The sequence below is a fragment of the Alosa sapidissima genome, chromosome 12 (genome assembly GCF_018492685.1).
Source record: "Alosa sapidissima isolate fAloSap1 chromosome 12, fAloSap1.pri, whole genome shotgun sequence".
NCBI lineage: Eukaryota > Metazoa > Chordata > Actinopteri > Clupeiformes > Clupeidae > Alosa > Alosa sapidissima.
Window position 1 is genome coordinate 1,812,421 of NC_055968.1, and position 27,901 is coordinate 1,840,321.

The following is a 27,901-nucleotide window of genomic DNA, read 5'->3' on the forward strand; positions in this document are numbered from 1 at the left end:
GTATTTGTACTCTACACAATGACAATAAAGTTGAATCTAATCTAATCTTCATTATTTTAGAAGGAGAGAGAGAAGAATGAGTAATCACAGTCTTGACCATGAAGCAAGGACCATGAAGGGATGGCCATCGAAAAGAAATACCTGTATAGGCAGTTACAGTCTACAGAAAGAAGATGCGGAGAGTGATCTCCCAGCATCCTCAACTGGGTATAAATGTTTGTGTACGTGTGTGCATGAGTCCACATGCACATTTCAGGTCCCTGACAGATAGAAAGTGTAGGTGCTTCTCTGACACTCTTCTATTACACCGACATAGGGAGACACTAATAGCATTTACAGCCTAATGACTGCCTTGAATTAACTTGTCCACATGCACATTTCAGGTCCCTGACAGATAGAAAGTGTAGGTGCTTCTCTGACACTGTTCTATTACACCGACATAGGGAGACACTAATAGCATTTACAGCCTAATGACTGCTTTGAATTAACGTGTATACATATGTCATTTAAAGTCCCCCTAAAGAGTATTTGTATTTACCTTAAAATAACGTTTCCAAAATCATTTTGATGGCACAAACTTTTAATAGGGCAAACATCACTCAGAGTAGGTTTTATCGCTTGTAAAATAGCCATATGAAGTTGCTGTTTGGGTAGGAACACTGCACTACATTGGTGCTGCTTTAAATGTTCAGTGAAACAGTTGTGCAGGGCTCTGTGGTGCAGGGCTGGGTTACCCAAAAGCATAGTAGCAACTATAGTGTCTTTCGTAGTTACAGGAATGTAGTTATAGGAACAGTCCACTTCTAAATCAGTTCTACTAACTACTCTCCCCCAAAACCGTTTTTTCATTTGCATTCGCACTGGCCAAGTGGCCATAGGAACTGATAGGAGGGCGTAAGGAGTGACGCGCCGTCACTTGCTACAGGGTTTAAAATAGGCATGCACTCGCCTTGCCAAATGCGAGTAAATTAACTAACTAGCCTATATTTACAAATGATTTCCCTTCCCATAAGCGACATAAAGGCACTTTGTGATTATCTGAAGCCAACTGGAAATGTAGCTTACGTTATAACGGGTATTGAGAGTTTGACTAATAATGTGGACGAGGAACATGAACAGTGCCTATAGTTTAGCGAACTGATTTGTAGCCTATCTTTAAGATACATTTATAACGAAACTCAATATCCAACATGACAGTAGCCAAGGCTATTTCAATGTTTTCAAGCAGGCCTAGCTTCAGATAGTTAGCTATAGACAACCCCAAGTAGGCCTAGGCTAGCTTATATTGGTCACAGACGCGGTAAAATAGGCTACAAGTTTGACGTGCTGCGTGGCGCTCAATAAAACCTTACAACGAAAGAGTCAGGGCTAATTGTATTTCACCAGATACATATTCCATCTTCTCCCCTATACAGTGTAAAATATAGGCTATCTATTTCGCACTGACGACTTAAATTCTCCCTTTTTCATACGTGTTTAGACAGTGATTCACGAAGATTCTAATAGACATTCACCTGGAAATTAACAGCTGATCGGAACGTGATTATTACGTCATCCGGAACTTTTTCGCCAGAACTTATTGTTCATGACAGAGCCATTTCTGGGAACCCTGATCGCATGGAGTTACAATGCAAGAAGTGACCGGACTACTTGCAGAGTGATATCAACGAAGTGAATAAGAAGCACAAAACACATTTTTCTTGACAGTCTGTTATATGAAATTATTAGACCTCCAAACGTTGGGTAGGCCCATTCAAGTGGATGGAGCATTCTACAGCATTATGAAGAGCCGTGTAATAAAATAAGGATAATATCTTTACTAGAAAACTGACCATTAAAATTGATTATGGATACTTAAATCACCAGTCCAACTCACCTGAAATTGATTTCCAGCTGAATCAGTGATCTCACACAAAATATCTCCAGAGGTGGACATCATGTAACTGCTTGGCTCCAGCTGTTCAGCTGTGGGGCTCCTCTGTTGAGATGTGTAGATGGCTTGGCCTTCCTCGTTAATGGAAAACACACCAGAACCGAAGGGCATGATCTAAAGTACAAAGGTTAATACATTAATTATAAACAGGGTTCAGGGGAGCATTTTAAGAAATCACAAGAAAGACTAGATGTTGCCATTGCACCGCTGTGTTTGGGTGCCTTTCTGATGGCTCCAACTCGACTGTGCTTTCATTTCATCTTTGACTTATTTTATACAGTATATTTTATTTACTCCCAGTACACTGGGTTCTGTAACATATGATCAACATTGGTTTACAAATACCAACCAACTTTTGGACTACTTTTTCACTGGTGCAATCTGTGCTGATGAACACAACAACTTCATAGGATGCAGGAGGAGGAAACATCACGGAAAACAAGCTGGAGTCCGGATTAGCACATCTTATGGAATCAAAATAGACTCAAATGTTTTGTATGTGTGTATCAGGTTTTAAAACTGTAGAAATTATTTGTAACTGTAAAAATTATTTGTCCAAGTAATCGTCAATATGACAAATATGCACTACACTTTCAAATGATTGGTTTGGTTTTTCAAAGGATTGGTTTTACAGCTACAAATCACCTTACAGTTACACATATTTTACCATTACAAATATATTCTACAGTTACAAATCCATGTTCTATGCACAAAAATCTGTCCAGTTACAAATCTTTCCTGCAGGAACACAGACTTTTGCGCTTCCTTGGGGATCAAAAGTGGTATTGTATTGTATTGTATGTATTTCAGGATTTGTACTTAGATTTTAACTTAGATTCCTGATTGGGTAACCAAATCTGCACATCACCATTGGCTATTCAACTAGGAATCAGCCTATGCACTCAATTGGATAGAAACACAACACAACATACATGTTATATGTTAATTAAAGACACGCACCATGACTTATAATGCTGGGCTTATTTCAGGGGATATGACGGATTACAAAGCAGCATCTTATAGTTTAAGTAGAGCTATTAAAGATGCTAAGCGGCGCTATAGAGACAAAGTTGAAGCTGATTTCTTGGAGGGGGATCCAGCACGAGTGTGGAAAGGACTCCGAACCATCACTGGCTTTGAAAGAAAGTCCCCTCCTATGATGAATGTGAGTAAAGCCCTCCCTGATGAACTTAATGCTTTTTATGCTCGCTTTGACATGAAAAACACAGACTATCTTGCACTAGCTGCAGCATGTGAAGCAAATGAGGATGCACCTTTCTGTGTCTCTGAGGTCGATGTGAGCAATGCCTTTAGGAGGGTTAATTGTAGAAAAGCTGCTGGACCGGATGGAATTTCTAACAGGGTTTTGAAATCCTGCGCTGCTCAGTTAGCTTCTGTGTTCACTTATATCTTTAACACATCATTGGCTCAAGAGACAGTTCCTACTTGCCTCAAGCAGTCTGTTATTGTTCCAGTACCGAAAAACAAAAGTCCATCATGTCTGAATGACTACCGCCCAGTAGCCCTGACGTCTACAGTGATGAAGTGTTTTGAGAAGCTTGTGAAAAACATTATCTGCTCATCCCTCCCTGCCTCCTTCGACCCCCTCCAATTTGCTTACAGAGCCAACAGGTCTACAGAGGATGCATCTCAAACCTCATGCACACCACCTTAACTCACCTGGAGGAGGGGGAATGGGAATTATGTGAGGATGCTGTTTATTGACTTTAGTTCAGCATTCAACACGATAGTACCTCTCACCTTGGTCACAAACATGAAGGCCTTAGGACTGAACACCACCCTTTGTCACTGGATATTTGACTTCCTCACCAACCGTGGTTAGAGTGGGGGGTCTGCCATCTGACACATTAACCATCAGCACTGGTGCTCCCCAAGGCTGTGTTTTGAGTCCACTGCTGTACAACATCAACATCTACACACATGACTGCAAAGCCAACAGTAGTCATACCTCCATCATCAAGTTTGCAGATGACACAGTGATCTTGGGCCTGATTAGTAACAACAATAAACAGCTCTACCTGGATCAGGTTGATGAGGTGGCACAGTGGTGCCAATCTAACAGCTTGACACTGAATATCACTAAAACCAAGGAAATGGTAGTGGATTAAAGAAGGCACCAGCAGAACTACAGTTACACCCCACTAATGATCAGCGGACAACCTGTAGAGAGAGTCACAAGTTTTAAATACCTTGGTGTCCACATTACTGAAGACTTAACATGGACTGTTAACACTCAATATGTTCTGAAGAAGTCCAGACAACGACTCTACTTCCTTCGTCAGCTAAGGAAATTCAAAGTTTCTACATCCATCATGAAGGCCTTCTACACTTCAGCGGTTGAGAGTGTTCTAACTGGTAGCATCATCACCTGGTATGGGAACTCCACAGTTAGAGATTGTAGTACTCTGCAGAGAGTAGTGCGCTCAGCTGAACGTACTATAAGAACTCAACTCCCTGCTCTACAAGATATCTATTCCAGAAGAGTACTCCTAAGAGCCCAAAAGATTCTGAAGGACTCTTCTCATCCTAACAATGGATTATTCCTACCGCTGAAATCAAGAAGATGCCTATGTAGTCACAAAGCCAGAATTGAGAGACTCAGGAGAGGTTTTTATCCCCAGGCCAACTCTGAACTCACACTATACTGACTTTGCACACATTCACTCAGCACTCTCAAACATTTCCCAACTCTGAACTCACACTATACTGACTTTGTACTCATTCACTCCTCAGCACTCATGACCCCCCCCCCCCCCCCCCCCCACACACACACACACACACCTACATGACTTTTAGCACTTTTACATCCCTCTCCCTATGCTACAGACCTTTTATTTATTTTTTTGTTTCATCACACGTCAAAACACACACACACACATATCTGACTTTCTCCAACTTTTGCACATCTCCATAGAACTTTTTATTTATTATTTTTGATTTCTCCTCCATCTATCTACCCATGTCCTTGATTGCCTAGCCTTTCTGCCCCCACCCCACCCCCATCCCCAACACACACACAAAAAAACACACACACTTACATCATCACTGTCATCACCTCACATACATACAGCACACTGCTTGCTACAGTAAGCCTCCTCTACATACTTGCTGCACACTGCCCCCCCCCCTCCCTACATACACAGCACATTGTCTTCAGGATCTTCTCCAACACACATCCTCTACATACAGCACATTGCCCCCACCTACCCACACACACACTACACACACACACACACAGTCACTGCTCCACTCCCCTCCCGCCCACACACACATCTTCACTGTCATCACTCACATACATCATACATACAGTACTCTGCTTGCAATAGTAAGTCCCTTCACCATACTTGCAGTACACTCCCCCCCCCCCCCCCCCCCCCCCCAATACACAGTACATTGTCTCATGAGGAAGCTTCTCCAACACACATATTGCACACTGTCCTCTCCCCACATCGCGACAACATTCCAGAGGAACTGTTGTTCTTTCGGGGTTGCAGAGCGGGAGTAAAAGTGAAGACGAGGCGTCGGGAGAAGAAGTGGAGATACAAGCCCTCAGTTCCATCGATTGTGATGGGAAACGTGAACTCACTGGCTAATAAGACTGACGAACTGGATGCCCTGGTAAGAAACCAGAAGTTGTACAGGGAATGTAGTTTGTTATGCTTTACGGAGACGTGGCTAACAAGCCATATCCCCACTTCTAACGTTGAGCTGCCTGGCTTCAGTGTAGCTCGTTTGGACAGAGACTGTAAACTTTCTGGCAAAAAGAAGGGAGGCGGACTGGTGCTGTACATTAACAATAGATGGTGCAATCCCGGACATGTAACAGTAAAGGAGACTGTATGCTGTAAGGATGTGGAGTTATTAGCGGTTAGTCTCCGTCCGTACTACATGCCGAGGGAGTTCTCGCACGCAATTGCTGTCTGTGTTTACGTTCCACCTCGAGCTCTTCCGGATACAGCGTGTGACGTCATTAGGGTTGGGTATCATTTGGGTTTTATCCGATACCGGTGCTAAATCGATACTTTTAAAACGGTGCCGGTGCCGAAACGGTGCCTGAACCGGTACTTTGTTTTTAAAATGTTTTAAATTAAAATGGTCTAAAGCATGAATTGCTTTTTTTATTGTTGATAAGACAAATTTGAACATGAAATTGAACTGGCATATTCAATTTACAATATCTCATTGCTCCTACGAATAATACATTTAAATGTTAAAACAGCTACACACAATGGTAGGCTAAAGCTCTGCTTTCAAGTTTACCCAGTGTGGGCGTTTTGCCATAAGGTATGTTAAAACCGCTTGCCATAAAACTGCCAGGTCATGGACAACGGCATTTGCAAGCAAGCTAATCTACAGGGACTCTACTTTCCAGTTAATTCAGTGTGTTCCCAAATGCTTCAAGAAGTTTCATGTCTTCCCCCATAACACGCAATAGTTTTGAACATGTTAGGCTACATGTCGGTGTTGAAGTGTTTAGATTCCCAACGCTAGCCTGGTAGCCATTTTAACAGCAACTATGGGATATGCGCTAACACCAGTCAGCTGAGTTTAATTAGCGATAACGTACGGAGATGGTTTCGTAGCCTCTTTGACAGCTCAGTGACAGTGACATCAGGTATGTAACCTACATATTTATGTTTTTGCCAGCTAACTTTTAACATAATCTTCATATTCATTGCTATATGGGCCTCATGCACATGAAAGATTAATATCATGCCATTATGTTGTTTAGAACACACTTTGAAATAAAGTTTTCACCTTATAACTTTGCTGATAACATTTTAAATAAATGCCAGTTAGCGCATTAGCAAGGATATTATGTAACATAGGCCTACTGTTGATGTTGTTTCATAGCCTTTTGCTTGTGTGTAGTTAGGCCCACTGCTAGATTTTGACAGGAGCTCGTGATATCGCTTTAAAGTAAGCTACTTGGGCTCACACAAGCTGTCAAACACTGTCCATCCACTCTCCTAGTGCACCCCTCTGGTTTATACATCCAGTGTTTGTGTTGGGTAACTGTATCTGGATGTGTTGCTATCAGAGCAAGACGTTAGAGATGGCGCATGACATGCAGCGATGCCTATTAAAAAAAAAAAAAAAAAAAACGCTATTTAAGCACCGAAATGAGGCACCGAAATCCACTTTGTTATTCGATGCAGTTACTACCGTTTGCGTCGGCACCGGTGCCATATTAGAACCGTGTTTCGGTGCCCAACCCTAGACGTCATCCACTCCACAATCGCAAGGCTTCAAACCCAACACACTGACGCCTTTTTTGTGATCTCTGGCGACTTCAATCACATAACACTGGATTCCACACTCACAAATTTTTACCAGTATGTAGACTGCCCTACAAGGAAAAACAGGACAATAGACCTCATGTATGCAAACGTGAGGGATGCATACAGTGCAAACCCCCTCCCCCCACTGGGAAAGTCAGACCACAACCTCACTCATCTCCAGCCAATGTACAAGCCCAAAGTACAGAGGCTACCAGTTCCCACACGCACCTTCAGGAAGTGGACACCCGAAGTGGATGAGGCTCTGAGAGACTGCTTCGAGTGTACTGACTGGAGTGTGTTACAGAATGGAGAGGACTTGGAGGAGGTCACACAGTGCACAACTGACTACCTGAACTTCTGCATGGACATTGTTGTTCCCACCAGAACTGTACGCTGCTTTCCCAACATCAAGCCTTGGATAACCAGCAATGTCAAGACCCTTCTCAACAGGAAAAAGATGGCGTTCAGAGAGGGGGACATGGCAGAGCTGAGGCGCGTGCAAGGGGAACTCAAATTCAAGCTGAAGGAAGCTAAGGAGGATTACAGAAAGAAGGTGGAACAGAAGCTGCAGGAAAACAACTTGAAGGAGACATGGGACTGCATGAAGGTTATCACTGGCCTGAAGAAGAACAGCAGCTCTGTGGAGGGGGACCTGGACAGGGCGAACCAGTTGAACCACTTGTACAACAGGTTTGACTGCCCTGCTCCAGCTCCAATGGCGGTGGTCTGTCCACCACTTTTTCTGCCGTTAGTGCATGTTGTGTGTGATGTCTGTATGATACTGAGACCTTGAATTTCCCCTTGGGGATCAATAAAGTATCTATCTATCATTCATACAGTATGCTAATTAGAGCCATAGCACTCCGCAAGCTCTCCACATACGTAATAGTTTGTTTCCGACAATATGTGGCACAGACAAACGCGACCTTTGCAGGTTGCAAATTATCATCAACTGCTGAAAATTAGGGAGATCTCCAGGCATTTACGGGGATGAAAATCACACTTTTCACACAGTGGATTTTGAGTTGCGTGTCCCAAATCCCAACAAAAGCCTGAAGCTTGAAGCTGAAGTACTTCATTACCCACAATCCTGAACAATTCCACAATCCCACAGTGATGCCTCTGATTGGTGGAAAGGCCGTTATGATCATAGTTTGAAACTTTTTCAGCGAAAATTATCGACAAAGATGGCGGAGTCTTTTACTGCCTATGGCGAAAATCTTAATGTAAATAAAAACTTTCTAGACGAACATTGGTACTTGTATCAACAAGGATTGTGGTTTATATAATCACAAGAACTTAGTCAGGGCCAATATACCATCAAATAGAACACTGTAAATGCTAGTTTAAACCAAAGATTCTAGAGCGGAGCAGAATCTTTTGTTTAAACACTTAACTTTTCAGGTAGCCGATAGGCTAATCATTAGCCTTTCAGACATTAGAATGTCATTAAAATGCTGCTAACATTAACCTACATGCTGCAACACAGGTATGAAATATATTATGTTTTAGTGACCTTAGTTGTTTCTATGAACATGAATTTTGAAACATCAACTTAGTCGAGGCATAAAAAGCCCTGTATATCCTCATTAAGTACCACGGGTGGGTCGCCAGCACAATTTATGTTGTGTTATAGGCCTAACTGATACCATTTGTCATTTGATACCAGGAAAGCTAACAGTTTTCTATTAGGATGTAGTTTGTTAACTACCACAGTCACGGTTTTGTCATAAAAGCTCATGAAACTGGGGGACGAACGCATCGCAGAGGTGGTGCCAGAGCATGGATACTTCTCAAAATGAAACCATTCTGTGGGGCGCCTGCCATGTACCTCGCAGTTGCAAACTACAATGGACATGAATCCGCCTATTTGCACTAACATTAACAGATACCAGCTCCTCAACTTTACCAATTAAAATCTAGTGACCGTGCTGTCAACTAAAGCAGACATCCATAGACCGGACATAAGGCCATTCAATTTGTACTGTATGTAGATAGTTTCGATTGTAGATGCAATCTTTAAAGTTAATAGCAACCTCCTCTCATTCTTTAGCCTAGAAATCTAGACGCACCCTAGCTAGTCTAGCAACTCTCTGTTGGCTTGTGAGCTCGAAAAATTAAACTTCTATCAGGCCAATCAAATCGTGTATAGAGTCGTTAGGCGGGCTTAACATAATGATTGATGGCAGAGTTGCAACGGTTTGGCTTGAATTCCCTGCTACTTGAAAACAAATAAGATGGATGTTGCTGTTGGCGAACAGTGTGACATGAGTTTTTATTAAGTTGGCAAAAGTTTGAACTAGCCAACTAGCTCCGCTGGTGGGAAACGCATGGGACTCGCGCTGTCCTATTGCGTGCAGAGGGAATTTGAAAGACAACCGATTATCCCGCCCCTCGGACTGAGCACTGCGAACGGTGAGTGCCCAGACCCTACATTTTAATGTGAGTCTGGCTCGTCAGGCTACTCATTCTTATTTCTGATTTAAAATGCATAACAGTACATTATATTAGGCTACAATTTAAATGGACATTTTAAACACTATTCCTCTCGTTTTCTACCTTGCTAACTCCAAAGTAAAGGCGCATTCTTCCGGCTATTGCGCAAAAGCCTTGTTCTGATATAACGACTATACATTATAATATACAACAATACAATATAACGACTTGAGTTATTTGCTGTTTACATCGGAATTGACGTCCACAGTGTTATGGACCCATTTGCAACGTAGCCTACAACATTTTTTTTAGAAATACAGGAACAGCTTACTATGCTGATGAATGACGACTGCGCAACATGCGAGAATTTCCCCAAACTCTCGGACGCGCATTAAAACGTATCTTTTCAGTAGTCATTTCCAACTTTTCACGCTGATGGTGCTCAAAATGCAGCACAACCGTGTTCAAAGCATGGTTGGGGGAGGCATAGAAAAGTTGGAGAACCTGTGGCCTAAAACAATATTGGTGGTTGCAGGGTAGATTTGAAGTGAAATGGGTCGCGATGGTCTGTCATTTTTAAAAAGTGGGTCCCCAGAAAAAAAGTTTGGGAAACACTGGGCTAGACACTGCAGTAAAATGGTTAGCAAACCGTCCATGCCCCCGTGAATATTTCACTGTTTCAAGGACGAAATCAAGAGTGTCCAAAGGGGTGAAAACCACTTTAAATCGGGTCACATTATTGACTGTTGTGTGTCCGAGGGTCAGCTTGTGGGTTTTGTAAGGGCCAGCATGAGGGACAAGACCTACAAAGTTGTGTGGGGAGTTTTGCAGGGAGGTTGGTAATGCTAGTTAACATTAGCTAGGCTACTGTAGCCTTCATACTGTACGAGTCATATTATCAATCATTAACCTAGTAATACTTCTTCGTACATTTAATGAACATTTTGTGTAATAATTCACAGCAAGTTAATAAACTGAATATGGTGGTCCAAGAGCAGACCATGCACCAGTCATCAGGATGGCAGTCAGATACAAAGCAAGATGCTCTATACACGTGTCTCGGTTGTTACTCTAGGGTAGACCAACTCACTTTCTGGAGGTATACTGCCCCCATCTTTTATGTAATGTGGAGTATGAATTGATTTTTTAGCAGACATTAGGCATGGCACCTTTAAAGTGTGGTCTTATTATAGCTTGACCATTAACTAAACCCATGTATAAAGACTATAACCTAAAGCATCAAGCGTATGATTTTGATAATGTGTGTGCGTGCGCGCGTGTCAGTCAATTGTAACAGTCTGCATACCTAATCTTTGCAGCCAACTTTACAGTGTATGTCTGTAAACATTGTTGCAATGCCTCGTCATATCTGCCTCATTTTAACGGTTAAGACAATGCTGAAGAGAAAGTCATCATTCTCAAAATAACCTATGGCTGATTTTTGTTTTCAAATGTTTTCATGCATGTCTGGATAACGGGTGAGGAATGTTTAGGAGATAGACTATCGTAAATCCTCAAATTTATTTAATTAGGCTGCGCAAAGCACAGGCCTTTATTTGGGGCAGGCTTGTATTCGAGGCAGGCCTTTTTTTATGTGCGTTTTATTTTGAGACGTGCTTTGTTTGGAGCGACATGCTAGTAGGCTATCAAAAGCAGTTTTGTTTGGGATTTAATTTTTTTTATGTGCGTTTTATTTTGAGACGTGCTTTGTTTGGAGCGACATGCTAGTAGGCTATCAAAAGCAGTTTTGTTTGGGATTTAATATTTGGACTGTTTGATTATATTGCTAAATGTTGGGACTGGTGGGCACTGAAATCTGGGGGGTATTTGATGGTTCACTATTAAGTTTCATGTAGTTGAAAGAGTGTCGGGATTTCCACCTGCTGTTTATTGCGAGACAAGGCATCCACTTTAATTCATTCATTGAACGTGCGTTGTGCTGTAACGGAAACCTTATTGCCTACGGTCGCCTAAATTTACTTTTTTTTTTAAATTATGCATGATTTACTTTTTTATTAAATTCGTAGGCTGGAATGCCTCGTGGCAACAATCGGTCTCTGTCAGTTACGTTTGTTAATTATTGTGACGTCAACGAGCTGCCATTTTGCAGGTATTGCAGTCAGAACGATACACTGTGACAGTGGGCGGCCACTCTGAGGCAAAGCGTAGTAGCAAAGAGTAGCCTATCTACTATTTTTGTATAGGCTACAGCAAAAAGAAAAGTGAAATAGACAAAAACAGACAGCGCGAGAGGATACCATATATAGACAAGCTCAGCAAAGATGCCAGAGACCGTTGTTTCGAGAAATTGTTGTCTATTAATAATATTGATCCATACGATCTGACAGGAAAAAGCTGGAGCGCTGATCCTGCATTGCTACCTCCAACATCTTACTTGGATATTACTAACTACCTCATCCACGTCATTAGTGCTTACACTTACGAACAGTTTCGTAACTATAAATCCCTTAAAGCCCACGGACATTTCACCAATGGTTGGGTGCAGGATTTGTTGATATTTCGACCAAAGGACTGTGACAACGCCGTTGTATCAACTAAGGTAAGCTGGTTTTCACCACACCCGTTTTACAAGGCTACAATGTAGCCTAACCTAGGGCAACTTAAGACGGGATGGATCAGATAGGCTTTTGATATCTGGAAGGGACTAATTGATTTTTTTAGGTTATGTCATGTGCCTGTTTTGATTTAGCCTATTGGCAGCAATATGGGCTACACGAGCACTACGATGCACCAACAGCAGGCCAGGGAATAGAGGTATAGCCTACCGGTATTTAGGCTAGGTTATTCAACTTGTTATATATAAACAGATATTAATTACCACTTAAATAGTTAACAAATAACCTAGTTTATGTAGGAAATAAATAAATACACATAAATATACATAACGTGCAATGCAATGTTAAAGTGCAAGGTGCAAAGGGAGTCAGTTCATGTCAACAACAATAGGCTACGCGACATTACTCATAGTCCATGATTGTATCATGTTGTGGGTAAAGTGTGTGATTGATTCGTTTTTAATAATACATAAAGTAAATGAATAGATAGATAGAGGCCCCACATTGTCTTTCAAAGTAATGTCAAAATAACCCATTCATATTCTATATTTTCTACAGGTCTTACACTTGCCGCGTCTGAATGATACACCACTCAAACCCTGGGCCATCATCAACTCATCAGGGGCTATAACCTCAGGCCATTGTACATGCATGGCTGGTATAGCCGAGACCTGTACACATGTTGCAGCAATGCTCTTTAAATTGGAGGCAGTGGTGAGATGCAGGGAGATGCCAACAGTGACTGGCCAGCCTGCATACTGGTGATACCCTCCGATCGCAGCGCACCAAACTCAGAGCCGTGGAGAGGAAATGGCACAAATCCAAACTAACTGATGACCTCAAAAACTACCACACACTCCTAACCTCCTTCTCAGCCAGCATCACTGCTGCTAAGACGGCTTTCTTCAATGACAAAATCAACAGCGCTACAGACACTCAAAACTTTTCTCAACCTTCAAATCGCTACTCAACCCACAGCTGCCTCCTCCTCCATCCAGCCTTACTGCGGATACCCTTGCCTCATTTTTTACAAACAAAGTGGCGGCAATCAGCAGTCAATTCTCTACATGCCCACACAACGCATCAGACTCAGATACCACTCTCCTACAACCTCCAGGGGCTGCTGGAACATCTTCTTCAGCATTCGCGCCTCTCTCCAAGAGTGAAGTATCTAGACTCCTGACATGTAGCCGTCCTACCACATGCTCGCTGGACCCTATACCTACGAGCCTACTTCAGTTCATCAGCCCGACCATCGCACCAGCTATCACACATGTGATCAATGCCTCGCTAACCTCCGGCACATTTCCAACAGTGTTCAAAATGGCCCGGGTAACACCGTTACTTAAGAAAACTTCTCTCAACCCTGCTCAAGTCGAGAACTACCGCCCTGTCTCACTCCTGCCTTTCTTATCCAAAGGCATTGAACGAGCAGTCTCCAAACAGGTCTCTGACTTCCTTTCACAGAACAACCTTCTGGATCCAAATCTGGGTTCAAAAGCGGCCACTCTACCGAAACGGCTCTGCTGTCTGTAACAGAAGCCTTAAAAGAAGCCAGGGCGACCGCTCGGTCATCAGTACTCATTCTGCTTGACTTATGCCTTTGACACGGTTAATCACCGCATCCTTCTCTCCATACTCTCTAACATGGGAATCTCCGGTTCTGCTCTCTCCTGGTTTGAATCCTACCTCACAGGACGCTCATTTAGCGTATCATGGCTTGGTCAGCTATCTGCACCTCACTATTTCACCACAGGGGTCCCCCAGGGCTCAGTGCTGGGCCCCCTTCTCTTTGCTATCTACACCACCTCCTTGGGACAGATTATCCGTTCACATGGCTTCTCATACCACTGCTATGCAGACGACACACAGCTCTATCTGTCCTTTCCACCTGATGACCCCTTGGTTTCAGCACGGATCTCGGATTGCCTCTCAGACATAGCTACATATATGAAGGCACACCACCTCCAGCTGAACCTCTCAAAGACTGAACTGCTGGTCCTCCCAGCTAAACCTACCATACACCACGACATCAACATCAAATTTAGCTCCCTGTCTGTTTCACCTACCAGGACTGCAAGAAATCTAGGAGTTGTTCTCGACAACCAACTAACCTTCTCAGATCATGTTGCCTCAGTCGCCCGGTCATGCCGTTTTGCACTCTACAACATACGGAAAATCAGGACTTACTTGACTCAAGATGCTACTCAACTTCTGGTTCAGGCAATAGTGATCTCACGACTTGACTACTGCAACGCCCTCCTGACAGGTCTCCCAGCCTGCGCAGTGAAACCCCTTCAGATGATTCAGAACGCGGCGGCGCGCCTGGTCTACAACCAACCCAAAAGGGCACATGTTACCCCGCTGCTCATCCAGCTACACTGGCTACCTATGGCGGCCCGCATCAAATTCAAGGCTCTAACCCTTGCCTACAAAGTAGTCTCTGGTTCTGCTCCCACCTACTTGAATGCCCTCATACAGACATACAGTGGGTCCCCGTTAAGTTTGGACGGGTTCCTTCAGGAATCACGATCCCCATTTTCTCAGCAGAAATGGCACAAACGGCAGTTGACACAAACAACCACAAGGTGTCACTTTGGAGTTCTGCCACTACTATTTTTGATGCGACTTGACTTACTGCTTCCATGATGCAGTTTCCAAGTCAGTAGAACAATCAGAGAAAGCTGAGCCATTACCAAACATATATGATAATACAATAGCGTGAGTTTATATATCTTATACCCTATTTGTCACGGTTACTTATAGATTTGATAGTGTAACGATAAGAGCATAAGAGACTTTCAGCGGGGGCACGGAAACTTAATTTGATCACGGTAGTTTAAGCTTACACTTGACAAAACATTCTAATATGAAAATGTAGATGCAATTGTTGTAAGATGGTGCAGCTCCTTTAAGAAAGCACCGTGCAAAAAAGTAGACGTGCTGGAGCGAGTCATATTCAAAATGCAAAAAATAACACCGCAGATAAAACCAATTATCCTCATTCATTGCAACCGCAGCATGCCTGCTTGCCGACGTTTAAACAAAATATATCAAAGCACCTTTTGCGTTTGAATGTAACACGAAAAAATGTTTAAACAGCTGGACAAATGATTTAGCTAATTGATTATAGCCTGTACACCAGCAATTGTTGAACATTTGGAAAAAGATCGCTCAGCTGTTGCCACAGTCATAGGCAATGTAGAAACAACATGAGAGCAGTACACACTTCCCCGAATGTGGATGTTACACTGTCATAATCTACCACCAGCCTTTTGGCAAGTTGAAAAATAGATGACTTCTGTGAAATCTCTGCTTTAAAGCAAGACCTAAATGAGAGGAGTTGTGTTGGGAATGTCGGTGCAATGTCCATGCTATAATGGTCTGACAAACGTACTGCCTTTTCAAGCAGTTCATCATCACCGGCGAGTTGAAGGATCATAGGACGTAAAGACTCAAACACATAACAAGTTTCCCGCATGCTTGCACATCTTTGGGAGAGCTGACTGATTATGATGTCCAGAGTTGCATTAAATACCTGCACTTTTAAGTATCTCTCTGCATCGGTTAAGCGTTTATCTTCCGATAGTTCGTCAAAGTGACGCTTCACTCTTCACATTTTCAAATGTACTCTGAACCCCCATTTATTTGCGAGTGTCTGCGCTGTAGCCTTGGCCTGGTCAGAAAGGACCGGTATAGAATTTTCCAGCAATTGCATTGCGGGGGTAGCGACGGAGGTCATAGGCCCTGGTGCGACTGCACTTGCTGCACCTACTAGGCCTAGTTACGCCACTGCGTGGAGCGCTAATGTGTCTACTGTAAATCATTCATGTGTGAAAGTCATTAGGCTGGAAGCGCTAATGTGTCTAAGCTCATTAGTCTACTTTCAATAGGCCTACTGTACAGCCTGAGAGGGGGAACATAACCTATAGCCTAGGCTACTGTAGAGTAGGCCTACAGTAGGCTACTGTAGGCTAAACAATCAGTTGTGAAAGTCTGCAACGAAAGTTTCCTAATGGAAGCGCTAACGTGTCTATTGAGCTCATTAGCCTACTTTCAATAGGCCTACTGTACAGCCTGAGAGGGGGAACATAGCCTACTGTAGAGTAAACAATCAGTTTACTTAGTTACATTTGTTTAGTTAAATCCAGTTTTCTACTCTATCTCCATTATATGCTTAGCCTATAGAAAGACATTCAAAATGTGTGAAAGTCATTAGGCTGGAAGCGTGTCTACTGTCAGTGACTAATGCGAGAAGCGGGTTCTGTGTTGTAGGCTATGCATTTTTCCGACACTTAGCTGCAAGCTCCCCTCCCCCACCCCCTTCTTTCACAAGCAGTGCAGCTTTCTGAAGCGGTGCCTTTTGAAGCTAATGTAACAAATACCACCAATATTGTTGTGTGGCAATAAAAGTATCAAGGGTTTGCGCAAGTAGCCTAAATATATAAATAAATTAAGGACATACAATCCTTAACGTGAAAAAGCTTAACGTAGCTTAATGTCCCAAACAACAAGTCGTTTTATGCGCTCATTATAAAGAAAGTTTAACGTGTCCCAAAACAGCTGTCAATTAATCACCAAACGTCAAGAGGGTTGAGTCTGAATGACACCGAGTTTTAGACACTGAGTTTTTGAAGTTAAGAAATATTTTCTGCATTACCCAGAAGTTCGCATCATATTGCGGGTGACTTTGTAGTTCTTTAGAGCCCTATTTCTACTAGCCCTGCTGTCTGTACCACATCCATTACGGACACTATTATCACGATTACCACTGCAACCTCCAAGCTATGTTGGGCAGAGGGTCGAAACAAGCATGGTATGCTTAGTGGACACCGTTGTATACACGCACCTCCATTCAGAGACGCACCGCGACTATCACTGTCATAGACGATCGATCATAATCTCCAAAAGGATATTCTTCTTCAGAATTAGAATAGGTGAATAACATAGCTTACCTAAGACTTCATCACACGTGAACGTTTTTCAACATTTGGTGTAGGCCTATTTCTGCTTAATTTCTGCTTCAATTTCTGCAACACTATGGCCTGCATCGCTTCCGCGTCATTACATATGCACGTCTTTGTGTTTCTCGCGTGTAATACAAGTATTTCCTGAAAACTTTGCGCAGCGATTTTGGGTTTGAAGAGTAGAGTAGGCCTACAAATGAGATTTGTCACCGTACCTGGATCTATCGTCTATTTTAAGCAGTATCGTTGTTTGTCGCAATTAATAGCCTCAAGGGCCGGATTACATTATTATTTTGTCATACGTCGCGGGCCGGAATTGGGCAGGACGCGGGCCGGATTTGGCCCGCGGGCCGGGTGTTTGAGACCCCTGCTGTAAATCATTCAAAATGTGTGAAAGTCATTAGGCTGGAAGCGTGTCTACTGTCAGTGACTAATGCGAGAAGCGGGTTCTGTGTTGTAGGCTATGCATTTTTCCGACACTTGGCTGCAAGCTCCCCTCCCCCACCCCCTTCTTTCACAAGCAGTGCAGCTTTCTGAAGCGGTGCCTTTTGAAGCGAATGTAACAAATACCACCAATATTGTTGTGTGGCAATAAAAGTATCCAGGGTTTGCGCAAGTAGCCTAAATAGGCCTATATAAATAAATTAAGGACATACAATCCTTAAAGCTTAACGTAGCCTACATGTAGATTAATGTCCCAAAACGTCAACAAGTCGTTTTATGCGCTCATTATATATGGATTTCTATGAAACGCCACGAAAACATGCGTGCGCAACCAAGAGGCAGAAAGCACCATAGAACAGCATAGAGCAATGCAAAAGAGCAAAAGAATAAAATGAGTTTTTGTGCTGACAACTGCACCAATTCGAAATCACGATGGTTAGAGAATGTTAAATATGTTCAATATCCCTAACGGAATGCATGTCTTCGCCAAAAATGACAAAATACGATGTTATGTTAATAATGCAAATGAACGGCACACTTTGAAATATAGTCGGAAATGAGATGTTATCATCATTGAGACAACAGGGGTATACAATAAAATCCGATTGTAGCTTACAGCAGCCGACTATTTAGGTTAAGTTTATAACGTTGTGGACGGCCACCAAGCGTCTTCTGCCCCACGGCTGCGGCACAGTCTTGAGTGACCGGATTCGTTTTCCTTTGTCATATGAATGCTGTCATTTTGTTAACTTTACTGTTAAGGAGATGCTGTAGGCAAAGGCTATATTTCAACCTCGTTAGTGTCAGAACTATTCACAAGGTTTCTGGGCAGCATTTTTATGTTCTGTTAGCAAGCGAACTTCTCATGACTACCGACAAAGTAGCCTACTGCCAGCTGACGAAGCTCTCATTTTAAAACATTACTGAGAGACAGGCACTATACAATCAAGAAATCTTGCCACTGAATCCAAAACTATGTTTAACATTATGTACAAAGCTTAGGCTACAGTGGATTAGCATGTTGCAGGGGCTGCTAAAAACAGAGAAACGCACTGAAAACTCGGCCAATCACAGCCCTTGCTGTCGAATGCACCGTCCAGTTCGACCGTTGAACGCCACAGCGGACTATGCTGCCCCCAAGCGGCTGCAGTTGTACTTACATGTCACCCAGCTGCGTGAATCACCATTATCGTGAATGAAGTGTCCATTTTTAACGGGGACCCTCTGTACGCTACCTCCAGACCGCTGCGCTCCTCAGACGAACGATGTCTAGCTCTACCACCGGTACGCTCAGGCCAATCCAAACTTTTCTCATCTGTTGTTCCTCGTTGGTGGAACACACTGCCAGTTCCTACAAGGGCAGGGACATCCCTCTCCATCTTCAAAAAACTCCTGAAGACCCAGCTCTTTAGAGAACATCTCTCTTGGTTGCTAGGTTACGGGGACGCTGGCGAGACATGCCGCTCCGTCTGGCATCATGTTTTTGTTTGTTTTTATGTAATGTTCGTAATTTTATGTAATGTCATGTTTATTTTTTTGTATTGGTTGGTCTAGTTAAATGTTTTCCCTATTTATTTACGTTATTTTTGATAGTTTTCGTGTTATTCTTAGTCCTTTTTACTGCTTCTAAGTCAGCTGAAACGTCGTTGACGTTTGTCCATTGGGAGCTTGCTATGGCTAGCTTTTGCCCTAGCTGGGCATCGGACATCCTTCCATCCATCCGTGAGCGGTGCTGCACTTCACTGTCTGGTCGAGGGGATCTCTCGGGACAGCTGGACCTGGGCTACTCTGCGGGAGATCTGCCGTGGCCGCCGAGCTGTTGCTGACCTGAGAGCTGCCATGCCAACTGCAGACTAACTGGGCCTCTGACATCCTTCCATTCATCCGTAAACGGTGCACTTCACTGTCTGGTCGAGGGGATCTCTCAGGACAGCTGGACCTAGGCTAGTTACTCTGGGAAAGATCTGCCGTGGCCGCCGAGCTGTTGCTGACCTGCGAGCTGCCATGCCAACTGCAGACTAACATTAGCCTAGCGGTGAGGAGCTGCAGTCTCATGGAGTAACAGACGGTCGCTGTTAGAAGTCCACCGAGTTGCGGATCTACACGATCGCCCACTACTTCAGACTGTGCTTCCAGTGATCTCCAGACTGCAGTCTACAAGGCCTAACGTTAACGTGATCTCCAGACTGCCAGTGAATTCACCGGGTTGATCATTTGCTAACGTTAAAGGAGAATTCCGGTGTGATATTGACCTAAAGTGTATTGAAACATGATACCGAGTGTGAACGTATGTCTCATAGCCCATCTCGACTTGTCCCCTGCACTCCAAAATCTGGCGCTAGTTAGCCGATGCTACCAACAACTTTTTCAGTAGTGGTGCTTCGGCATCGGGCTAGCCATGCAAATAAATCACTGTTTTACACCCATTTATGAGGCTCAATGTATCTCCACACTTCATTGGTAGACTTCCTAGGGCCCTGACATTTAAAACGAGACATTGAGAACTTTGAAAAAGCACTGGTAGTTTACTTACAAGACGATTTATACAGACAGTATCTTCACGAAGTTTAACGTTTGCAGCCATCTTGAATTTAGTCACGATAAGTCGAGCAACGAGTAAGAATGAACAGGTATGATAAGGGATCAGATTCCAAAAATAATTCAGTGGAAATGCATGGATTCCAGTTTCTTCCAGTAGCAGCAACTGGAATCCATGCATTTCCACTGAATTATTTTTGGAATCTGATCCCTTATCATAGCTGTTCATTCTTACTCGTTGCTCGACTTATCGTGACTAAATTCAAGATGGCTGCAAACGCTAAACTTCGTGAAGATACTGTCTGTATAAATCGTCTTGTAAGTAAACTACCAGTGCTTTTTCAAAGTTCTCAATGTCTCGTTTTAAATGTCAGGGCCCTCGGAAGTCTACCAATGAAGTGTGGAGATACATTGAGCCTCGTAAATGGGTGTAAAACAGTGATTTATTTGCATGGCTAGCCCGATGCCGAAGCACCACTATTGAAAAAGATGTTGGTAGCATCGGCTAACTAGCGCCAGATTTTGGAGTGCAGGGGACAAGCCGAGATGGGCTATGAGACATACGTTCACACTCGGTATCATGTTTTGATACACTTTAGGTCAATATCACACCGGAATTCTCCTTTAAAGAACTTTGTTGACATATCGGTTGTGAAGACACTCTGTGCAGTTTTCACGGATCATCATTGCCCTTGGACATTTTCAGCTCGTTTGGAAATTGGACTAATTTTAACATCACCTTTCCCCTTTTTAAATATATATATATATTTTTTATTTGTTTTGTTGTCTGTCTTGTATGTCTTGGTGTCACGGGTACGCTGGCGACTACGTCGCTCCGTCCAGCATTTTTTGTATTTGTTATTTTTTAAATGTATTTGTCATGTCTTGATGTCATGGGCACGCTGGCGACTACGCCGCTCCATCCGGCATCGTTTGTCTTGTTATGTGTCGCTTGGGGTTGTTTGTTGTTTGTTGGAGTTGTTTGTTGTTTGTTGGAGCGCTTGGGGTTGCACTATGTGCATGTTAAATGCGCTTTAAAAATAAAACTGACTTGACTTGACTCTCATAGCACCACTTACAACAAAGTCTTATTGATACCAGCACTTACCAGCCGTCTTGAACTGATGCTCAACTGTTAAAAACAGCACTCACTGATGCACTTATTCTTACTGTACTCTACCGTTTTTTGAATTGTCCTAAAATTGTTGAGAATTGCTTTAAAACTTAATCTGTTACCATGTTGTTAGTCGCTTTGGTTAAAAATGCGTCAGCCAAATGTAATGTAATGTAATGTAATGATACCAAGCACAGTGTTTCCCCTAGATTTTTTTCCAGCAGCGGTGCTGTTGATCGTAGGAAGCCCCCCCCCCCCCCCCCCCCCCAAAAAAAAAAAAAATGAAAAAATGACTCCTTCAATGGTGACTTCTGGTGGATTTTGTGAAAGAAATGGACAGATTGAGTTACAAATTATGACTAACCATCAACACAAGCATTTACAAAGCATGATTATTGCAGTACTTGAACAGGATTATTCATGTTTTTCATTTACATTATTAGTAATTAGCCACTGTACAACTGTACACTGTAGGCCACTGTACAAACTATTACTATTTAGAATACACAGTGCTCTGCATAAGTTAAGACATTTACTTATATAATAAAATGTATTTATTTACGATACATGATACATTAAAAAATAATTGATGTCCTATTTTTTTTTAATTAAGGCATTAAGACCAAAGGCAAAATATGTTTTTTATTCCTCCCTTTAGTCAATTTCAGCATGGGTGTCTTAACTTTTGCACAGCACTGTATAAACTACATAGACTTCTCTTTCATGTCATTACACTGTATTGGTGCTGTGCAAGTCGAATTGAGTGCCTGTCACTTTAATGTTGTGACGCCCGTGAGGCTTGCTTGATTCTCACGATTTTAAGCTAACTTAGTAACATTGTTGTGCATGGTGCATAAGACTATGTGGATGAAATGAATTATGTTTCCCATGTCATTTGGTAAAATAAATGGTCAAAAACTGGAAGAAGATGTAAATGGTTGCCCTATTACTCAAATTCAATTAAACCCACCAATAGGCTAGCTAGACCTTAGTTTCACAGCCTAGATATGTTAGCAATACAGGGCTTGAAAGCATTGCCTGTATCACAAACAAAAACGAAACAATGCGTGGAATTTATCTGGAAATAGGCTACTGAAGGTAGGGGCAAGCTATCTCGCATGTTTAATTTGGTTCCTTGGTTAACATAATGTAGGCTACGTTTTTTTGCACAAAATTGCGTCTGCTAATAAACTTAAACATAAACAAACAAGCGTGATCTCCTGTGGAATCCCTGACTGCGTCTTCAACGTTAGCCTACTATTATTTGTTGACATGAAACCTGAACGAACGGCAGCTGTTCCTGAAGATCACTTGCGTCTATTTTTTTTTTTTTAATTAGGCAACTTTTTTTGCAGTTGCGCTTGAATTCCAGGAGTGGCGCTGCGCCGCTGATGAATACATTGTAGGGGAAACACTGAAGCAACATGACAAAGGTGGGTGCAGAGGCAGGACACAGAATAGATTTCACCTCTGCAAAAGCTAAAAGAAAATCATTTAAAAGACTTCTGGATGGGGAGGAGTCAAGCATGCCTGTTTTAAGAACTTCATCAAACGCCTCCTGCAAATTTGGAGTTGCTACAGAGGAGCAGTGGATGTCATATCTTGCACAACTTCACAAAGTGTCCCCTAAAGCTGCTATTCTGTCAAATTTTCCTAGTTATTGTGATGCTTTTGCAGACCCTATACAGCCACTCTCAGCACCAACCTCACTGTGCCATCTCCGGGATGAGCAAATGAATGGCACTGAACTGTCTGCCTTGCATCTACACTGCAAGACCTTAATAGGTAAGGTGGATGTTTCCCTTGATCAGGCACAATTTGTTGAAAGACAAACCAAGAGGCAGCACCAATCCTCGTCTTGGTATCACTTTCACACTGGAAGGATCACTGCATCAAACATGCACTCAGTCTTTGTGTCTAACTTGGAAAAGCCTGCGTTGTCTACTGTAAAAGCAGTGTGTTACCCAAACAACAGTCCTGCCAACCACTGTGCTGCTACTACATGGGGAAGACAAAATGAAGAGAATGCAAAAGCACAGTATAGAATACAGACTGAGAATCATCACTGTGGCATGGAAATGAGTGAGTGTGGTTTCATCATAAACCCAAAGTTTCCTCAGGTTGGAGCATCACCAGATGGGATTGTTCAATGTATCTGTTGCGGAAGGGGCTGCATTGAGATTAAGTGTCCATACAAGTACCGTGACCACACTGTTGAGGAGGCATGCAGCAGTGGTGACACAAACTTCTGTTTGGAAGTAGTGGATGGGGAGCTTCAACTAAAGAAAAGTAGCCCATACTACAAGCAAGTACAGACACAAATTTTTGTCACTGATGTGGAGTACTGCAATTTTGTTTTGTGGACTTTGAAAGACTGTGTCGTGCTGCGGGTTGCACCTGACCCACTGCTCTGGAATGCCCTTTTGGAGAAGGCACAGCAATTTTTTGAGCTTGTGTCTCTCCCTAAACTTGTAACTGGTTACTTTACTTCAACTTCCACTGTTGTATAACTTAACTTAAATTAATATTATATTTTTACTTGATACTTAATATTTTCTATTTGCATTGCTTGATTATATGTACTTTTTTACTATTCAACACTGATTACAAATAGTTTTAAAAACTTGCTTACATGCATTTTGTTACTGTTCAGCACTGATTACAGCAAATTTGCACTGTGAATGAATTAATTGTTTACAATTAAACATTGTCTTGTGTGAATAGTAGTGGGTTCCATACCTCATTCAGTCTAGTCTAACAAATTGATAAGGAAACAGTCAGAAGAATAGATTTAAGAATCACCATTTCACATACTTTATTCTACATACAAGTCAAATAAATTATTTTTAAACAGTATAAGCAGTAAATGTCAGACAATTAAAATATGTTCAGTAGAAACAAAGTTACTCAAAATGAATATATACACAATCTAGCCCCTTGCACTGAGTGCTACTCAAAAGTTGAACAGGATCCTAAACACACTCACAGGAGATGATCCTTGGAGAAACACCAAGAAAGTCCATTCTTGGTTAGTCAGTATGGTTATTACTTGGTTATGACTGAATGCACAACACACAGTGACGATCTTGTCAAGAAATGTGACATCCTCACCTTCACATGGAAGGATCATGTTGATGGGTATAGTTCCTGTTAGGATTCTGTACTTTTGACAAATATTACCAATGACCCTTTCGACATGAGTTTTCAAAAGTTGAACAGGATCCTACTTCTTCTACTGCCCTTATTGCTTAGTTGTGTTTTTTATATTATATACTTTTAATTACTTTTCTGCTGTTAGTGAATGTGTGTGTGTGTTGTCTGTATGCTACTGTGACCAATTCATACTAACTAACATTTAAAAACATGTTAAATGTCGCACCTGACTATAAGTCGCCAAAATCAGCCAAACTATGAAAAAAAGTGCAACTTATAGTCTGAAAAATATGGTAAACGCTTTTGGCTGCAGAAAGTATTGCCTTTGTAAGACATGGACTGAAGATAATGTGTGTTAAGTTTGGTGACAATCGGATAAAATCTGTGACCTGTGAGAAATGTGTGTTGAACTCGGCTTGGTCCAAGGTTTCCAATGCTACCTCATTTTCAACAATCGGGTTAAACAGGTCAAAAGTTACCGTATTTGTGTGAACGAACATCCAACTTGGCCTGTTGGTGGCGCTAGAGGTGATGACATGAAACTTGATGAAATCAATCGTGGGACTGTCGACAGCAGGCCCTGTAAGGCTTGTAAAGTCTAAAAGTAAAATGAATTCAGCAAAATATATGGAAACCTACAGTACTACACAGGAATGGTTTAAAGACAGCAAACTGAATGTTCTGGAGAGGCAGAGTCAAAGCCTAGACCTCAATCCTATAGAAAATATGTGGCTGGACTTGAAAATGTCTGTTTTCACAAGGACGGTGAAAGAGGCCAAACAACAATATGGGGGAAAGAACCAGTGCCAGTTTGAACATCTGATCCCAGATGCATACATGTGCCAAGGGCTAAGGGCAATGTCAGAATACTGAGTGCCATTGTGAGATCACTGGTAGATAAGATGAACGGATTCTATGACCGATTTCACACAATCTGCTGACAACTTCCAGGTGCACCATTTATGGTTGTAATCAGTTATTAACATAACATATATTAATAGAAATACTGTTTCTGTTCAGAATGAAGTGATATAATCCTGATTTAAAGTAAACCTTCATCATGTTCCATTAAAGTGCTACTAATTACTCAACCGATTTATGCTTGATTGCACCCTGCGACATGTAGAAAAATGAGCAAATATTGGTACTTGCCTGCATGACAAATTAGCTAAAGTTCTCATTGATAAATTTGGTCTGCAGGTGATGACACCAGAGTGTGAGAACATCTCAAGACAACTGGACCAGCCAGTGAATCTTTGGTTTCAAGTATTTCTTTTTTTCTCACCTGATAAGATCCACTGGAGTTGGCAATGATGGTTGTTCTATCTCCAAACAAAACGTGGCAGCCTCCATCATCACCCATAAGCACAGTGGGAAAGCCAGTTTGCTTTACCATCACCCACCTCCTTATTCTGCACGGCATGTCTGGAAAACAGTGTGTCACGACTTATAAGTATAAGTATATATCTTTTGATCCCGTGAGGGAAATTTGGTCTCTGCATTTATCCCAATTTGTGAATTAGTGAAACACACTCAGCACACAGTGAACACACAGTGAGGTGAAGCACACACTAATCCCGACGCAGTGAGCTGCCTGCATCAACAGCGGCGCTCGGGGAATGCTCATGCAATAAGGGATTAAACAAGAATATAATTTAATTAACTAGAAAAGCATTTCCTAAAGGAAATACAGTGCATGAAAATGCCAAAAATATGATGTAACATATCATACAGAGTAAAAACAAATAATGCAGATATAGTTGCAATAGTGTTGCTAGGGTACATATGTTGGTTGTTATGCCAAATTAAGTGGTTGCTATGGTGGTTGCTTGGGTAATCCTGTTGGTTGCTATGGTGGTTGCTAGGTTGTAACTGCGTAAGTGGTTGCTAGGCTGTTGCCTGGGTATTTAACATGGTTGCTATGCTGTTGCTAGGGTACTTGAGGTGGTTGCTAGGCTGGTTGCTAGGTTAAACTCATTGGTTGCTATGTTGGTTGCTAGGTTGTAACTGTGTAAGTGGTTGCTAGGCTGTTGCTAGGGTATTTGACATGGTTGCTATGCTGTTGCTAGGGTACTTGAGGTGGTTGCTAGGCTGTTGCTAGGTTAGTTGTGGTGGTTGCTATGCTGGTTGCTAGGTTAAACCCATTGGTTGCTATATTGGTTGCTAGGTTGTAACCGTGGAAGTGATATAATAACAGTTTAGCTTATTTATGACTGCCGATAGCGAAGCTAAAAACACTCATTGGCCTGTAGATGGCGGTGCACACATATACACATGCACACACACACAGGCACCCACATACTATCGGTATTAAAACGGCCGATACATAATTACAAATTAAGTAGGATTAAAAGAAAGCCAAAATAAATATTCATCATCATCATCATGGCTGCATTTCCAGTATTGGCGATAAGTAGTCGTTTGTCCACTAGATGGCGCATCGTTGCAGTGAGACGTAATTTTGTTGGAAGTTAAAAGTGGGTTGGAAAAACAATGGACGCTTCCTACAAGGACTGTAGTTTACCGCAGAGAACGTCTAATAAGGATAGGACGATGTTCACATGAAATGTAATTCCCATTTCTTCTTGAAGCCGAAATAAATCTGAGGATGTTTATCGGACATGCTTGGTTTTTATTGCAGGTATGTTAATCTTATAATATCAATAAGGACCTAGGTAATGTTACCGTTAGCGTTGAGTGATGGAGGCCAATTTGATTTATTGCATTTGTAGAAAACTATAAATGCGGTTATACCAAGCAAATTGATAGCAGCACTGTAATTGTATCTTTCGACTGTCATTTGTTACACGTGCTACAAAAATCATTCTGTGCAATGGAAGATTTACCAACGTTACACCGGTCTGATACAGTTTTGCCTATACATGCGTGAGACTGAGACGCCTGTTTATTTTGTTTTAAGTGCATGCAGGGTGTGAGAGGGGAATCGATGTGCTTTGATTCCAGCTTGGTAGTTGTAGTCTGTGAAATTAAAAAGCATGTGTGTGTGAAGTATCCAAAACAATGACACCTTCATTTCATTATGGCTGCTTTAGCAACACACCTTAAGCTACTGTGTAGTGGGTCCCATTTAGAAGTGGCTACTTCATTCGCGCTTTCCTGGACTCATGGAGCTGCGTGTATTTTATTACAATTTTTCGCCACGATATGGCAGTTTAAGTCCGCTTGATACTGTAAGGCATAAGCCATTGGTTTCCAAAGGAGATTTTATTTGTGTCGCCAGCATAGCCTATTGACAATTTATGTTGTAAATAGGCCTACCTTATAAGCCTAACTCTAGCTTAGAGAAGCTAACAGCTTTCTATTAGGATCTAGTTTGTTAGTTACAGTTTTGTCATAACTCCCTGATGCATTTTTGCATTTAGAATAGCCAGAGCGTAGATATCTCAATCGGAAAATTAAACGATATCAAGTGCCTA

The 27,901-nt window shown here is 42.1% G+C and overlaps 1 protein-coding gene across 6 annotated transcripts in view; it reads right to left on the reverse strand.

Moving 5' to 3' along the window:
- Window positions 1–27,901, reverse strand: part of spag17 (sperm associated antigen 17) — a 281,640-nt gene that overhangs the window by 45,536 nt on the left and 208,203 nt on the right. For all 6 annotated transcript variants that reach the window (XM_042056132.1, XM_042056130.1, XM_042056131.1 and 3 more), the window contains 2 exons: window positions 25,750–25,889; window positions 1,877–2,047 (listed from right to left, as the gene is read on the reverse strand). In XM_042056132.1, the coding sequence (XP_041912066.1) occupies window positions 1,877–2,047; window positions 25,750–25,889 (311 nt within the window). The remainder of the gene's footprint in view (window positions 1–1,876; window positions 2,048–25,749; window positions 25,890–27,901) is intronic.